This window comes from Lycorma delicatula, chromosome 6, assembly GCF_047948215.1.
Source record: "Lycorma delicatula isolate Av1 chromosome 6, ASM4794821v1, whole genome shotgun sequence".
NCBI lineage: Eukaryota > Metazoa > Arthropoda > Insecta > Hemiptera > Fulgoridae > Lycorma > Lycorma delicatula.
Genome location: NC_134460.1, coordinates 153099228 through 153117561, shown reverse-complemented (window position 1 = coordinate 153117561; position 18334 = coordinate 153099228). Strand labels below are relative to the sequence as shown.

The 18334-nt window shown below is 30.8% G+C and overlaps 1 protein-coding gene across 1 annotated transcript in view; it reads right to left on the bottom strand.

The window, feature by feature from the left end:
* Positions 1-18334, bottom strand: part of LOC142326381 (ATP-binding cassette sub-family G member 1-like) — a 138497-nt gene that overhangs the window by 17051 nt on the left and 103112 nt on the right. The window contains exons 3-6 of the mRNA XM_075368845.1: positions 14508-14697; positions 5300-5445; positions 1805-2043; positions 756-917 (exon numbers count right to left, since the gene is read on the bottom strand). Coding sequence (XP_075224960.1) covers positions 756-917; positions 1805-2043; positions 5300-5445; positions 14508-14697 — 737 coding nt within the window. The remainder of the gene's footprint in view (positions 1-755; positions 918-1804; positions 2044-5299; positions 5446-14507; positions 14698-18334) is intronic.

Below are 18334 nucleotides of genomic sequence, written 5' to 3'. Positions count from 1 at the left end.
TAGGATTTGGACCTGGAACCTTCTGGATGAAAGGCTGAGATGCTATGAAGGCTAGATTCTAAATTCTAATAGCAAGATTATAATAGAAAACAATAAAATAAAGAATAAAGATACAACTCAATTTATTAATAAAGCGATTAACATACTTTACTCATGTTCTTTAATTCATCTTATGATTAGAAAGAATTAATGTACATTTTTTGTTAACATTTCATACCTAAAACCATAAAATGCTACGAATACCTGACCGCGATTCAAACCCAGGACCTCCGGATGAAAGGCCGAGACACTACCACTCGTGCCACAGACCAGCAAGATCTACATATTATAATTAATTAAGTACAAAAGATTATTGTAACCCTTTATTATTATAAAGATTACGATTTTATATTTTCTTCGCTTAAGAAAAGTGAGCAGTTTTTAATCAATACATTCATGATTTTTCAAACTTGGAAGGTTATAAATACCGATTGGTGGGGGGAAACTGACATATTTAGTCTGGATAGTAACATGTACCACTAAATCGATGGCTTAAGTAAAACATTACTAATAAAAATACATTCTGAAAGGACTGTAATGCCTCGGAGCATTCCTTGCAACTCAGAGGTTGGCAAAATCAGTAAAAATCAGCCGGGTATATTTTTTACAACTGTTGATAAAATATTTTGTTAAAAGAAAGGCTGATAAATCTCAATTTTAAATCTTAAAATATATGCACTAAAATGCATTTATAAATAATTCTTTTAGAAACTTACTTTGTTCAGATTCTGCTTCTTCAGTTTGTTCAACTTGTTTTTTAAAATTATTTTCATTATCATCTTGATAAAAATGTCCAAGTCTGTCTTGATGTTTCTTTGTTGCAAGATTAACTAACTGATTGACATAATCACCTCGTTCTCTGCAAGCTACTTCCAAAGCTTTAGTTAAAAAAAAAAGAAAAAATGTATTAAATTCATATAAAATTATAAGATGTAATTTCATGTAACTAGAGTTTCTTAACTATTCTGGAAAAACAATTTCATATTTTATCTAATACTTAACCAACAATTTATGCAATATACAAGGTCTGTTCAGAAAATAACAAAATATTTTTAATTATGCAACAACGAAGATATTCAGTGACGTGCAGTTGTTCCACATAAACTCTTCTGTAACCACATTTTCTTGGATTGTTATTATGTTGTTTAGTTTTAGTGTTCCTGTTATTTGAGTACAACATATTTAATTGTTAGTAGCAATTTTTGTAATGTGCGATTTTTTGATGATTGAGCTTTTGACTCGATGTTGCCCTAAACCCAGCTTTCAGCTCCCGTTATGATCCTTCAGATGAATGTTTCATTCTCATCGGTTTGTTTAAACACTAAATATTTCCGTTGGTGCGTTATTAAAAATGTCTTTCATTTTCTGAACAGACCTTGTAGAATATGCCCATCAGATTTTTATGGTATAAGAAAAAAAATCAACAACTGTCTATTCTATAGTAGGATAACTGTTATAGCAAAAATGTTATATTCCCATTAAGAAGCAAATGATGCTAAACAGCAATGCAAATAATGATCAAGGTGCTGTAAAAACTATAGTTAATGACTGAACTTCTTTGTTATTTGACAGTTATCAAACAAGTTTATCCTTTTAACACTTATTTAAAATTTAAAAAAAAGGTGATATCAATAGGAAATCAGTTTTACAGATAATTTTGCCAGTAGATTAAGTTATTTAAGTTAAAAATGATTGAATATTACGGTCAAAATTAAATAAATATTCTGTTTGATGTCAGTTATGAAAGTGATCCAGTTATACTGACCAAAATCTGATCTGTTGTAGTACTGTGGACAGTTAATACCCATTGTATTAAATGTAGGTATCAGGTCATTTAATGGTCCATTGTAAAGGCACCTTCCTTCTGTAATAATAAAAACATCATCGATTAACTCTAGAAGACGAGAACTCGGTTGATGAATGACAATAATAACTGTGCGGCCTTCTTCAGCAAGACGTTTTAAATGTGTTACTACTTGTAATGATGCTACACTATCCAGCCCGCTGTAAAGTAAAAAAAAAGAACAAAGTGTATAATAAAGTGAATATTTTAAAAGTTTTACAATATTGTTTTGTATACATACATAATATTTGTGTTAAGTTTATAATAGGTATTTAAATTCTCTTAACTCCATATTAAATTATAAAAATAATTTAATAACTGTTTTATGTCTAAAAATTGTTGTTTTTTTTGGAGCATTGTCTACTAGGACCATTAACCGTGTGAATTATTATATATTTTATTCACACTAGCTGTTATTCCTCCTCACAGAAAATCTATTGGACTCTGATTTCTTTTGTCAGAGTTATCAATTTATTTTAAACATTTACGGGTTCAATAGTGTACTATTTATTATTTCTTTTATTTCTATTCAAACCGGTTTCAGGTGTGAGCTGGATTTTACTTATGTGTACGCAATGTATATATATTCAACATTAGTGAAATTTGCTGTAAATAGATATGCGATGTTATCGTGATATTTGCTATATTATTTAAAATCAGTTTTTCAATTCTATCATTACGTTAAAATAAAATAAATCTACAAGTAATACAACACTTACCAGTGGTTGCTTGCATATAGGCACTGTGGAACTGCAGCATCTCCTACTTCCACTTGATATTATCAATAACATTTAATATAATGAGTCCTTTTTTCTTTAATTCCTTTTTATAGTTGTACAATACATAATCCTTAAGCTGAATGTCAGTAGCCATTCCCGTCAATGAAAAAGATACAAAAATCATTGTATGGAACTGTGTGCTTCACAGTTCCAGTGGATGGTGTTTGGTGTTGTGTACATGCGCACATAGTAAGCTGCACACGAGGCTGCGAGGGAGAGAGAGCAGCACTATCACTCCTGCAGTGCCGACCCTGGTGTGCTGGTGGAAGGTAATTTTTTTAACTACATGTGTGTACAGAATGTTTCTTATTCATTCCCCTTTCTAGTTTAGTCAATGGAAGGAATATGAGAGCGGTTTAATTTTTTTTCAGTAGTGATCAGAAAATGGCAGAAAGCAAGAGCTCTTTGATCGCCAACCAAATCTGTCCAAAATCACGCTGGAAGGGCGAAAGAGAATGTAATTAGTAAAAACTAATTATATATTTATTTCTGTGTACACAGAAATTTAGATTAAGCACCACTGGATTTTAGTGTTTTTAAGCGGACACTTTACTAAGTTATTATCTAATAATACTAAAATATATATATCTGCATTGACATTTTATTATTTATTCGATTTAACTGAATACCTTATACCATATTCTTGATTGTGATAAAGTGTAGAATTTGATTATTATCCTACTTCCAGCTATTCTATTTGATTCATTTTTTTTCGGTTCTATTATTTTACAGAAAACGTTAACCATGGCCTAGAAAAAATTTTCTGGAGCAGCACCCCCCACTAATTTTATCTACGAGCCGCCACTGACAGTTACATAACACAAAACACACGCAAGGATACGCGGAAAATTGGACTATCTACAAGTAGGTGCGGCGAAATATCAGTGAATTTCCAAGACAAATATTATGAATTAATAGAACATCATAAGAAACAGTAAATAAGTTATTACAATGTAAGAGGTATGAGAAAGAATAATTTTAACAATTAATATATATATAAATTGTTTAAAACAGTAAGTTATATAAAGTCTAATTTATTGCATGCGTTATTTACGTTCAAATTAATTTTTTAAATAAAATGACACTAATTTCTTAATTTTACGTAAAAGTATCTTTCAGTTACTTGTCATAATAATTATAATTAATAAACAGTAATTAGTTATTTACCGCTAATATCAGATCTGTTTTTGGAGACAAAAAGCTATTGTTTCAGTGGGCGACAAACTTAAAATGTATTATTAAATTATAAATTAAGTTAAATTAACTACTAATACAAAAGTCCTACTTCCACAAACGGCTGTAAAGCTAGTAGAAATCAATTTATCGGTCGACCGGAAGAAGTCTTACCGCATTTTGAAAAGAATATTTTTTAACAAACGTACAACTCATTTGTGAAGTAATAGTTATGAATTAAAAACTCGACTTGAAAGCGCTGCGTTATTTATTTATTTAACATTCACCATCGGTTAAGAGATAAATAAATTAAGTTTACATTCGTCGTTATTTGTTTTAAAGTATTCCTTAATGGCAATTTGGAAACAGAAGTGAAATTTAAAATTATTTTATTTTTATTCAAGGTCAGAATCGCCTACATTCTTTATAAATAAATCAGAATGTATCTTTGTTCCGGCGACCACTTAAAAGTCAGAAAATACTAGGCCGATCCGAGTGATTCTTTTAGTTTTGCATTAATTGATCTTTAACTAAGTTTTTAGGTGTAAATTAATTCAGATAGCTCCAAAGCTAGGCGAGCAGTAAGGCTTAAACGTGAAAACAAGATGTATTTCTACAGTATTTTTTCACTTATTTCAAAATAATATTTTGAATCGCCGATTAAGTCACATTCTGTAAGAACAGTTTTGTGATTTTCACAAATGAAATTTAAACTGAATTCTATTTTGATGTTTCATGTTACACCCTCGGGTAGGCCGTTACAAAAAGTTAGTTTGTTAGAAACGCACTTAAATCTGTTTGCGATTTTCATATGGAATAGGTAATGCGACGGCATAATTTTTCGGTTATATTAAGTAAAAGATTGTATTTAAGATAGCGTTTTGTATCTGTGAATTTCTTTCTGTCGATGAATATGAAAGGACACTGTTTCCAGATGATCAGAGATTAAAAGAGGTTGTGCCAAGGGATCTGCAAGCTATTCTGTGAAATAAATTTCAACAGCGGAAACAAATTCCGGGATAAGTGTATAAACACTACTTCAAAAGGGGATTAAATCGTGTAACAAATAGAAAAATTTGAAAAAAATGTTGGTTTATTTTTGGACAAATCTTGCACGTTTTTATAAATACTTACAATGACGTCCATCGTATCCATTATTACATATCTTTTTAGTTCATAAGCATCTAAACAGGGATTCATCTGAAAGTTCATGAAATTGTTCTGATCATCTTCATATCTTGATTAAATTAATTTTCTTTGAATTTCTGCCCGATTCAGTCTTAATCTTCTATATATGCTTAACTTTCAAGATTAAGACGGATGAAATTTGTACCAAAAATGCATTTGCTTCCAACACACTTGCATAAAAGTTCCATATTGTCAGATCAGTAAAAAGTTCACCTTTTTTTATCAGCATATCTTACAATAATTATAAATACTTTTTTAATAGAAAAAAATAAAGTACCTTGTTGGTTCATCGAAAAACATTATAGGCGGGTTTGTAACTAATTCCACACCTATTGATAATCGTTTTTTTTCACCTCCAGACAATCTACTAACTCTTGTGTCAAGAACTTTATTTAAACCAAGAACATTAGCGATGTCTTCTATCTTGAAAAAAAAAATAAAACAACTTCTTATTTTTTCAATCTAGGTTAGCATTTATTAAAATTTATGTTATGTAATATGAGAAAAACTACTGTCAGTAAAATGTGATAAAAATGTTTTATATGAATAATATAGAATTAAAAATAATCAATAGTTTATATTTTAATATATAACTTGAGATTACAAACTTTCCTAATGGAAACTCTTTTGATACATATTTAATTGTAAATATACTCGTGTAAATAAATAAATATTTTCTTTTAAAAGGTTGATAAAAAGCAAAATGATCTGCAGAAGTTGAACAACCATCTTACATATAAAGAGTTTAGAAGATAGAATCCCATTTAATGATTTCATTGTACACGTATAAAAAACTACAGTAATCGTCATGCTTTGTAACCATAGAATCGTAACGTGTAGTTTGGCAGACTAATTCCCCCTCGTAAAAATATGTTTCATTTCGGAAGGCATGAGATTTATTACTTTACCTCCCTAATAGCTTCCTTTCAAAACGTTCCGTAAGTATCGGGACCTTGACAACAAAGCGATAACTATACCTGTTCTTTGACAGCGAGTTTGCCGTAGTCTCGCAGACGAAACGTTGTAATTTATGTTAGTGTTTTCTTTCCGAACGTAAGGTTGGAAATATACCGATTTATAAGCTGGTAGTGTAGTATCTTTTTTAAACTGTAAATAAGCGTATATAATATACTTTTTCTTAATTTATAATGTAATTATTTGCTTCGTATCAATATGAAATACATTATGACGCATTTTTTATTAAGTACGAGCGATTTACTAAATACTAGTTTTGAAACGACGTTTTATCGTAACTTGATATAGATTGTTTGACAATGATAAAATTCTAAGAGAAAACGACGATGAAAGCGATGTTGAAGACGGCGATGATGTAGCTTTACGTGAAACTAATTAAGAAGCGGATGACGGTGGTGCTGACCCAAACTATACCGAAAGCGATGAAACCGTCGATGACCGATCTGTTCTTCGATGCTCCATCGCACAGTAACGTTGTTTTTCCCTCAAAAACCGATTTGAAAGGGAAAAATGGTCACAGACGGTCATCAAAGGATAAAGAAAATGTGCGAATAAGAAAAGCTGCGAGAAACATCATTCGCTTCACCCTGAAACCGCTCAACAAAGTTGGAATGCAATTAAATCCGTCCTTCAAATACTAAATAATAATAAACAAAACTTGAGAAAATTAGAACCGAGATTTAAAACTAACCCTTTTAAAAAAACAAGCCCGATTAGAATGATCCAGCAGCAAGGGACTCTGTCCAGGTTCTGCGATGGAGTAGGGAGTAATAAACTCCCTCCAACTTTGCATTCCATTCCATTCCTCAACAAAGCAGCACGAATTGAAACACCGTTAGAGAAGTTATTATTTATAACGGATTCGGTCTTAGAAAAAAATTACAAAATTCACTAATGAAACGATTTTAATAAAATCTGCTTCGTATAAAACAAAGGATGTCGCTATAAAAATAACTAATATAATCGAAATAAAAACACTTATCGGGTTATTAGTTCTTACAGCGGCTCACAAAACGATCATCTGAACAGTGAAGAGTTGATCTATACATCCTTCAGCGATAAGAAAAATAGTTTCATCTTTTATCGAATCGTTTACATTTCGATTCAAAAGACACAAGGCCAGAAAGAAAACAGAACGATAAATTCACTCGTACAAGGGAAATACGGGATGAATTTATTATTTTATGTAAAAGTAATTATATACTTGGAACTTGCTTAACAGTCGACGATCGATCGCTTGGCTTTAGAGGTCGTTGTCTGTTTAAAATGTATTTGCCGTCAAAACCAAATAAATTTGATATTAAGATATTCACGGTTCGCGATGTTAAAACAAAATAACTTATCGACGCGTTACCTTATCTCGCGAAAGGTATGTTCACTGAAAACTTAACTGCTGCTACGTATTTTGTCAATGAAAATCGGCTGCTTCGCGTATTTTACGGGACAATAAATAGCGTTTCGGTTAATTCCTATCTAATATAAACGTGTCCTACCGAGAAATTAAAAACGAAAGAAAGCCTAAATCGAGAAGAAATTTTGTTAAAGAAATCGGCACGGAACCAACACGCTGATTCATGCAAGAGACAAATCTACCTGATTTATCAAAAACGTTAAAACACTACGTCGATAAAATCGCTGGATGTAGCCACGTTAATGTGGAACAAATTCTAGGATCTTCAACAAGAAAAATCTGCGCTTATTGTCGTACAAAAAAAAGGAAGGATGACTTGTATTGCATGCAGAAAATTCAGAAAGCATATGTGTAAGGAACACCGAGCGATGCGATGCGTTGACTGTACCAAACAATGAAATTATTGTAAAAAAATAAATAAAATTTTAATCGAACACATTTTAAGTTTGTAAACGATTACTATTATATAATACATTAATCGATGTTTAAATATTCTCAATTTATTGACTTTTATATCCGTTACCCACAGAGTAGTCTGACAGACTGCGCGATGTGTTTCTAGGGTTAAAAGAGATGTTTTATGTATGATTCAGTAAAAAATAAAAAAATAATGAAAGAAATCCACTTTTATATGATTAATTAAAAATGAAGTATTTAACTCAAACAGAACAAAGTTTTACAGCTTATACTTCTAAAAGTGTACGTTTTAAAAATGTATATTATATATATTTACATTCGCAGAGATCTCTGCTTCTTTGGAATGGAATTTTTTTATATAATAAAATAATTAAATTGTAGAAGTAGCAAGTTGATATTAAAAAAATTACGAATCATCCGTTTCAGCTGCGACACCTTAATTCTTTGCAATATTAGCCTTTCAAGTTACACTTCTGTAAAGCTTTTGATCTCCGATAATTTATTTTCTGGCCTGGTCATTGTTATTTATACTCATAGGCATAATGTTTACGAATGAAATGACATTTTATCACGATCCCTGAGATAGTGAACATCTATCTCTGTACTTTTAAAATTTAATTTATTATATCGAAAAAAATCCAATCCGAAATACTCGACAGACGCACAAAAATGAAAAACTAACTTAATATATTAGTATATTCAGCTGCTAAGATGCGATTGTATTATTCAATAAAATTCCCGAATATATTGAAATATGCTTTCACAAAATCGTTTCCAAAACTACCGTGCAGTTTCTTCATCGCTGTACAAATTAAATCGATTTTTATATAAAATAAATTTATTATTTTATTTATTTATACAACGATGCGACCCTGAATAACCGATGGATGATAATGAGATTTTTAGAACGTGAAAAATGCTACGCCTCACCAGAACTTGAACCAGGGCCTTTGCATGAAAGGCAGTGATGATCTGCAGACGGCAGCTAAGTTTATTGTATAAAAAGATGAATCCTTTAATTATAGATATTATTTATGAATAAAATTAATCGAGAGATCTACGATCAATTTACGAAGGAGAGAAAAAATATCCAGCTTTAACGTATATCTTTACCAGAAAAATAAACTATTGTTAGACTGAAAGACTATCAAGATATGTAAATTCATATAATTATAACTACGCGCTGAAAGACGAACTGAGTTAATCGATGAATAATTCATTCCTGCTAAGACACCTTAATTCTTTCTAATATTAGTTTTTACAAATCATATAGTAAGCTTTTATTCTCTGATAAAAGTCCATAAAATTCTTGTTCTTCTCATGTTCATTATTATTTCGATGAGTAGGCCATCATACGAGGTCTGTTCAGAAAATAACCGACATTTTTAATTACGCGGCAACAGAGATATTTAGTGACGTGCAGTTGGCAGCATTGTGTTCCGTATAACCTTCTCTGTAACCGCATGTTCTTAGATTGTTGATATCTCGTTTAGTTGTGGTATTATCGTTAATTCAGTGCAGCGCCTCTAAGTTTTAAGTTTAATTTTTAAATACTCTTATAAATATCACTTTTTTCTTTAAAGTTTTCTAAAACTCTTTTAAGTTGGTAAACCTTTGATTTGACAGTTTCTCATTCCATAATCTTAAAGTGTTATGATCCAATTTAGATGTTGAAAATTGGACTACGATAAATTCATGTGTTGACAGGAAGTTGCATTGATTCGAGTGAATTGACGTACGAGGTATCTCATTAACAGATTTTGATAAATAATCTACCGATTCTCTTTTTATAGAATCTACTTTACGATGCAATCAGCATTATGAGACGCAATTAAAAATCTGTAGTAAAATCGTGACTTTAACAATTCTGGAGCTATAATACCATTTTCATTTGTTACTGGCAGATTCTTAATGATCGATAATGTTTCATCCTTAAGATGAATGAGGTAAATAATGTAATTTTTGGATATTAGATAAACCATTTATCTCTATTATGTACTAAATCGATAAATATATTAAAATAGTGCTGCCGCTGTAACATTAGTAGCGATTTTCGGAAGCAACGATAGATACAACGTAAAATATTGTTTGAAACCGGAGGAAACTTGCACAGGAACGTTTTAACTTTTGAAACAAGCTTACGGAGATTATGCTTCGGGTCGTACGCAATGTTACGAATGGTTTTCACGATTTAAAAGCGGTCGTCAGTCGATGGAAGATGACTTCCTCGACCGGGAAGGCCTTCGACTTACAACCGATGAAATATTCTCCACATTCAGATAATCAACGATCTGGTGCGCGCTAATCGCCGATCGACTGTCAGAAAACTCGCAGAAGTTAACATCTCGTTCGGATCGTGCCGTGACATTTTGACTGAAAAATTGAACGTAAATCGAGTCGTAGCAAAATCTGTTCCTCTTGACGACCGAACGGCAGATAGAACAGGAGTGGACGTTTGTCGGCGACTTCTTGAACAAGCCGATAATGATGAAAGGTTCATAACTGGAAACGAAAACCTTTTCGGCTACGACATCGAGACAAAAGTTCAATCGTCACAACGGATCATCAAAGGATCTCCGCGCCCCGAGAATGCGCGTCGAACTCGATTCAATGTCAAAGTGGTGCTCTTTGTATTTTCGATTTTAATAGAATCGTGCGTTTTGAATTCGGGCCTCGAGGTGAAACGGTGAACAGTGCGTTCACTTTTCCTTCGCCACGACGATGCGCCCGCTCGCTCGGCTTTGTCGATTCGTCAGTTTTGTGCAAAAATCAGATAAATGTCCTCTCTCGGGCTCTCTACTCGTCAGATCATGTTCCTTACAATTTTTTCTTATTTTCGAAATTAAAATCGGCGGTGAAAGGATGGTGTTTTGAGACTATCGACGACATTAAAGAGAATTCATCACGGACCTTAAAGGGTATTTCAAATAAAGCTATCCACGACTGCTACGCGAAGTGTTAACACCGCTGGGAAAAGTGTGTGTATAGTGGAGGGGTGTGTGTGAAGGGGACGGACATGGACCAATAATCTGTAAAATTAATAATAAAAATTAAAAAAAAAAAAAAAAATTAAATTCGATTATTTTCTGAACAGACCTCGTATTTCTGACTAAAATAGGATTTGCCCGATTCATACAGTGCTTTTAAAGCTATATTGTTATACACTTGTACAATACAATTCTATCATTTTCCTTTCCATTTTCATCTATTTGTATCTACAAGAGAAGAAAGTTCACCCGTTATCTTTATTCTCTTATTCAAGCAAAAACTTTTTTTCACGATCTGAAACCATATGAACATGAGGAATAAGTAATTGTTTCTATCGGATTATAACATAAATAAACATAATTAGCAGCAATAATACTGTTTATCAGATCAATTCCGTTTACCTCAATCGTCTTATTTTCAAACAAACCGATAGGATACTATTTATAGAGCACAGTCATTCATTTTTCTCGTCATTTAAATATAAGGTTATAATTATATAAAGTTTTAACATTTTGACCGCTGATGATGTCACTATGATTAGTTATTTTTATATAGCTCGAAACAAGGAATTCTACAAACTCAAACGTCTCATTAAAAGCGGCATAAAAAAAATATATCTAATCGTACGATTTATTTTTTTAATAAAGATAAAATCTTCGTTCGATGATGATTAATTTTTAATACTTTACTTCAGTTTAATTAATATTTTTTCATACGTAAACATGTTTTAGATTTATTACGTTATAAATGACTCGGTACGTCCCAATTATCGGTCGTACCCACATATATAAAAAAATGAGGCTATATAACACCGGTCCGAAGAATTCTTGCGACATTTTATTGGTGTTTGGGTTTAAAAAAGTTGACAAATGCTGACGTAGAGTAATATTTTGTACGGTAAATAAAACGCAAATCGGGGCTGTTAATTATAATGAACCTCCGCCATTTTAGTTTGAGAAAATAATAATAATGGAAATTGGATAACTTTTTTCAGCCATCGTTCTTTTGAACGGTTTGATGCTATCCACAGTTTTTTTTCTTTTCTGTGATTTTTAACGTACATACTATATTCTGTATCGTCAGTTGTCTGTTTTATATATTCACTCTTTGTCATCCTCTTCGCTTTTAATTCTCTACACATCCCTCTGCTTACCAAATTAAATTGAAGTACCTAACTTACGACTAACAAACCTTGCTTATTTCTATAAAATGTTCTGGACAAATTTTTGTCCTCCCAAATTTGTATTAAATCTCTTAGTTTTAAACTCTATTAATTCAGTTAATTTTCAACATCTTCTTTTTTACATTTCAAAAGGTTAATTCTTTTCCTTTCTACTTTTCCTACTGCCCGTATCTCATTACCCTAAAGCAATAACCACAAATATTTTTAAGTTTCTTTCTCATTCCTAGATGTTTATATGATATATGCTAACAGACAAATATTCTGCTTTAAAGCTCTTCTTTTTTGTGACGGTCTGGTTTTGATTTCTACTTAACTCTGTTAACTAAACAGATACAACAGTAAAGGTGTTAAAAGAAAAATGTTCCCGATTGAAGATCTCTGTTCATTTATTATGTTATAGAAAATTCAGTCAGAAGTGAATTTTAAATGTTAAAGGTGTAGATAAAATTTTATTTATCTACATGGGATATATAGAAAGTAGAGTTCCAAAGCTAGAAAATATTTTTATTTTTATTATAAATATCCCTTAAATGAATCTTAGATGACCTTAATGTATTTTTTGATCCGAGGAATGAGTTTTTTGAATAGAGCATCACAGCCCTCTTGCCCACTCTCTTTATTACATAATCACTGCACCTTAAATCTTATTGTCATCATAAAAGGTTTTATTAGCCATATGATCAGTTAACTTTTTAAATAATTTATAGTCGCTTTGTGTGAAGCAAGCTTCACACAAAGCTGTATAAAGAATGGGCTAAAACTTCTCATATGAAAATTTGCAAAAAATTTATGTGATCAAAACACATGTTTAAACGTGCATAATCGTGCTCTAGGCAAACTTCTCAAGTTGATGTGCCTTGTTATTTGTTTTAAATCCCGTCATGTAGGTTTTTAAATCACTGATAAAACTAATTTATCAATTAAATGTCTACTAAAAAAGATCTTTTCCTCAATTTTCTGAATAACTTCAGTCAGATCATAGCATTCCACTATCGTAATGAATATGAGGTTTATCAAAAAATATGTGGAATTTTAGTTTTTCTCAAAAAATCTTTATTTATTCATCAATATTGATTTTGCCACCTTCAAAGTATCCTTTTCAGGTATAATGCCTTTGTACCAGTGCTTTTTCCAATCTTTGAAGCACCTCTGAAATGCAATTTTCGGTATGGCATTTAGCCCCTTCAACGATTCTCTTTATCTCTTCAGTGTTGGTAAAACGTCATCCTTTCATGTTCTTGTCAGCTTGGGAAATAGGAAGAAGTCACAGGGTGTCACGTCTGGAAAATATGGAGGCTGAGGCATCATAGTGATATTGTTTTTGGCCATAAATTCACAAACAAGCAATGAAGTGTGAGCAGGTACATTATCGTGGTACAATTGCCATGAATTTTTTTGTTACAAATTGTGCGTTTTCTTCAGATTGTTTTACGCAAATGATGTACAACTTCCAGGTAGTACTCCTGATTTGCTGTATGACCTGGTGGCAAGAAATCATCATACAGTAAGTCATCGAAATTGAACACATAAGAACCTTCACATTCGATTGAATTTGACGAGCTATTTCTGATCTTGACTCTTCAGGAAGCTTCCATTGGGATGATTGGATCTTAGTTTCAATGCTATACCCGTACATCCATGTTTCATCACCAGTTATGACCCATTTCAGCAGTTCTGGATTGTTGTTCACCTCATTCAGTAACACTTAAATGCAATGTTCATTTGATTCCCCTTTTGGTCAAAATTCAACATTTTTGGAACAAATTTCGCTGCCATATGTTTCATACCTAAAACATCTAAAATAGCTTGGCATAAGCCAAATCGTATGCCAACATTATCACCAACCTATATGATAACGATTCAGTGCATGTCCATAATCATTTTCTTCCCTTTTTTGACGTCATCGATTGTTGATATGCTGGGATGTCCAAGACACTCATCATCTTCAACATATTTATAGTCCTCTTGGAACTTGTAAATGTTTCTTTTATTCATACAAGAATCACCAAAAACAACATTCAACATTCCCAATGCGGTGCTGCACTTTATTCCATTCTTAAAGCAAAATTTAATGCAAACTCTTTGTTCCATTTAAAATCGCTGACCATACGAAAAGACAAGTAGCCTTTCCGAAAGCCAACAATAAACTAAGCTACCAATGTAGTAAATAAATGTTAGGGACAAGTGTACCGACACAACAGAAAAAAATAGTGACAATTGGAGTTATATAGCATGGAAAATTAAAAAGTTCTGCATATTATTTTTATCAAATCTTGTATCATCTCTTCTTACTTTAAATTCATGACATCCATTTTGTAATTTTATAAAATCTTTGCCATAAATAAGAAGTTGATGATTAATTTCAAAAATCCTGAATTTATTTCATTTGTTGAAGGACATGAATGTTGTTATATTGTTTAACTACTATTTTTGTCGAATGAAAACTATTCATAATTTTTGAAGGATGCACTATAAGAGAAAAAAAGTTTAATATAAGTTATAAAAACTCACCATATAATTCCGTTCATTCTTTTTTACTTTATCGCCAACTTTTATGTGAGCAGCAATATCTAAAGTTTCTCTTACAGTCAGAACAGAAAACATTGAAAATTCTTGTGTTATATAACATGATAATTGTCTAAATGTTTGAGGATTTCTTTCAACACAGTTTACTTTCACAGATCCTCGAACAGCAACCGATCTGAAACAATCCAAACTTAAGATCAGCATTAGAAATAATTTTTTTTTTAGTCATAAAACCTCAATATTTTAGATAGCACAGTGTTAAGTTAATTCGAAAGGTGTTTTTTATCAATATGAGGGCGATTTAAAGATAATACAATAAAAAAATTTATTGTTTAACACATATACAGTTTAACTCTGTAGCAAATGTGGAGCATATTGTAATTCTTACGTAAGAAGGTGTGATGTGTAGAGTTAAACTGTTCAGTTAATACCTTTCTCGCATTCAATTAGCATAAATATGTTTTTTTTTGTTGCAGAGGTGTACAGTAAAATTTACTATTTCATTGCCTGAGCATCAATAAGAATGTTTTTTGTATTTGTAGTATGGTTTTTTATTGTCTGGATGGTATTTTTTATTGACGCAACTTATCCAGTAAATGTGCTTATTTTTTAATAAATTTACCTATTTCTACCATAAAATGACAACAAAGGTATAAATTTGTGAATAATGTTTGCATTGTTTTTTTAATTAAAGGAATAAATTATTCAAATTTGATATATTTTTAATAGAATAAACAATAATTTAATAATTCATCAATGGAATAAATAAGAAATTTTCATAAAATAATTTATTTAATTTCATACAATTTAGAAAATATAGTAGGAATAAAGTTGATGGACCACTGAATATAAAAGTAAGATGAGAAAAGACTATGGAGATAGAAGAATTTTGTTATTTGGGAAGTAGAATTACCAAAGATGAAGCAGGAGCAATATAAAATGAATGTTAAAAATCAAATGGGTGGATAAAGAAACAACTGAAGAGGTTTTGCGGCAAATTGATGAAGAAAGAAGTTTGGAAAAATATAGCTAAAGAAGAGACAAGATATACATACAGGCCACATTAAGACATCCTGGAATAGATGCTTTGATTTTGGAGGGACAGGTAGATGGGAAACATTGTGCAGGTAGGCAATGTTTAGAATATGTAAATCAAATTGTTAGGGATGTAGGATGTATTGGGGTATACCAAAATGGAACGACTGGCACTAGATAGGGAATCTTGGAAAGCAGTATCAAACCAGTCAAATGACTGAAGGCAAAAAAAAGCAATTTAGAACTGGAGTAGAACAATTTAAAGTAATCTGGAGTTACTGGTTTACTAATACCTGTTTTATATTTTGTTAACAAATGAATAATATTTGTTAATATTAATAATATTTTTGTTAATAAAATAATATTTTTATTAATATGAATAATAAAATACTAGTCTTTGAGTATGCCATCCCAGACACAAATAAAATTTTCTAATGTAAAATAATTATAAAGGGAATATTTTTGGTTTAATGTATGTTAACATTATTATTATTTTTAGTACTTAATAACAATCTACAGTTTGATTGATTTATAAATTTTATTATTTTTTATTATAAATCCTTAATTACTCTACTTTTATAAATTTTAAACTGCCATTTTTAAACTGAATGTACCACTGCCTTACTCCACCTTCACTCATTATCCCATCTTCTTACACCTCATAAAGTTGCTGATGAATTTCAATTGGTTTGAGGTTTTTTGTCAGTAAAAACCTAATCACTAAACGCACCTCACAACTTGCAAGATTTTCTATTGAAGCACACATTTCATAATCACAAAGAACAAAATAGAAAAATCACAGTCCACATGCTATGACAGCTTGACACATACTGAATGTAGAAACATTTTGACGCCGCGATGGCGGCTCTATCCCCATCCATTTCCACGCTAGGCACAAACGTAAGTTACTTTCCGGACTGCCCTCATAATTTATGGGTTTTATAATAAATTTGTGTAAAATTATATGTAATTAGAATTAATGATTGATTTGCCACACATGATTTTTTGTAGTTTAAAGAAAAACATAAATATAACTAATATCAAATACTTAAAATGTGATTAAATACTGTGGAAAATAAGTATATAAAATATGGATATCACCACGGGTGTGACATTATGAGAAAGCTTTAAAATGTTTTGTTAAAATCAGTAGTTTACAGATATGTATATACTAAAACTGTGTGAAGTAATGTTAATTCTAAAGTAACAAGAAAAATAATAATTGATCAGTACCAACTATCTGTAATAATAAAATTAATACATTTTATGTATTATTACAGATGTTATCAGGAATTATCAGGAGTATCACTTGTTTTATCATCAGTGGTTAAATTCATGATTCAAACCGGAGTAAAAATAAATAAATTACTTTTGTTTATAATCAAATATGTTTGTTACTACTACCGTTTGATTCTTAGGTACTAATAAATGGCAGAGCTCAGAAGGGTTTGATCAATCTTAATAACTGCAGTCAAACTGATCAATAAACTGTCAAGAAGCATTATAAAATCTAAAAATATTAATTCTTACAAATAAAAAAAAAATTATATACTTTTCTTTACATTAAAGTTATGTCAGATAAAATGGAAAGATATAACAAAGTATTTAAAGAAAATGTTCGTTGATTAAAGTGATGTCAATATATTCTGTTAAATTTTCTGTAATAATGGTAATAATCAACAATTTCTTATTTATTATGTTGTGTGTAAGATATGAAAATAATTTATATAAAATTTTGTTCAATAACCCAAACTAAATGTAAATTAACTTTCATTTGTATTATATTTAGTAACTAATATTCTATATTATGCTCTCACCAGTGTTATTCTTATTTAATTAATTAAAAACAAAAAAATATTTTAATGGTTTGTTTCACAACAAAAGGAGTACAGCTTCAACATGTTATTTATTGATCCCTGTTTTTCTTACTGCTGTGATTTTTGTCTTTTTTAGTTATGAAAAAGCGGGCATCAACAGCTATAATCATTAGCCCAGTGGAAAACGGTAGCGCATTAAGTACCTCACTGGAATTTGAACCCAGGACCTCAACATGAAATGCTGAGATGCTACCTACTCAGCCACAGAGGTTGACAATAAGATTAAATTATTTCAATTATTGCCATGATACTTAAATACAAGAGGAATTAATCATAGTTCCTTTTTCTGAAAGGAATAATGTCTAATATATAGCTAGTCCCTGTGGTGAACAGAGTGAAGATATCACTTTTAGAACTGAATATCACCTTTATTTTAGTTTGGTATACTGATATGATGCACTATGTTAGGGCTGTATGTAATAAGATGAGAAACTACTTCACTTTTCGGTATCCAAACAGCCCGGTATGGAATAAACATTAGATTTTAGAACAGCTACATCATCATTTTTGGAAGTCACCCATTTTGTTGTAGGTCACCTACAACAGTCATGCTTATGGTCCTTAACATATGTACATTTAAACCATAATACATGTTCAAAACCATTGAAACTTACCCATTTATTTAAAAATATTATATATTTATTTTAAGTTTGTTTCAAATAGTTATTATTAATAGTAGCTTACATTAGTAACAAAATAAAAGTAATGTAATAGTATAGTATTATTACTAAGTAAATCATCGCCATCGCCATTTTCATCAACATCATCATCATCATTATATTATTATTATTACTTAGAATGTTTGCTTATCATATAAAACTACTTTATTTTTCACAAAATAATTTACTATAGATTTTTTTTTCAGACAAATATACTAATTTTTATTTATGCCCTTTCAAG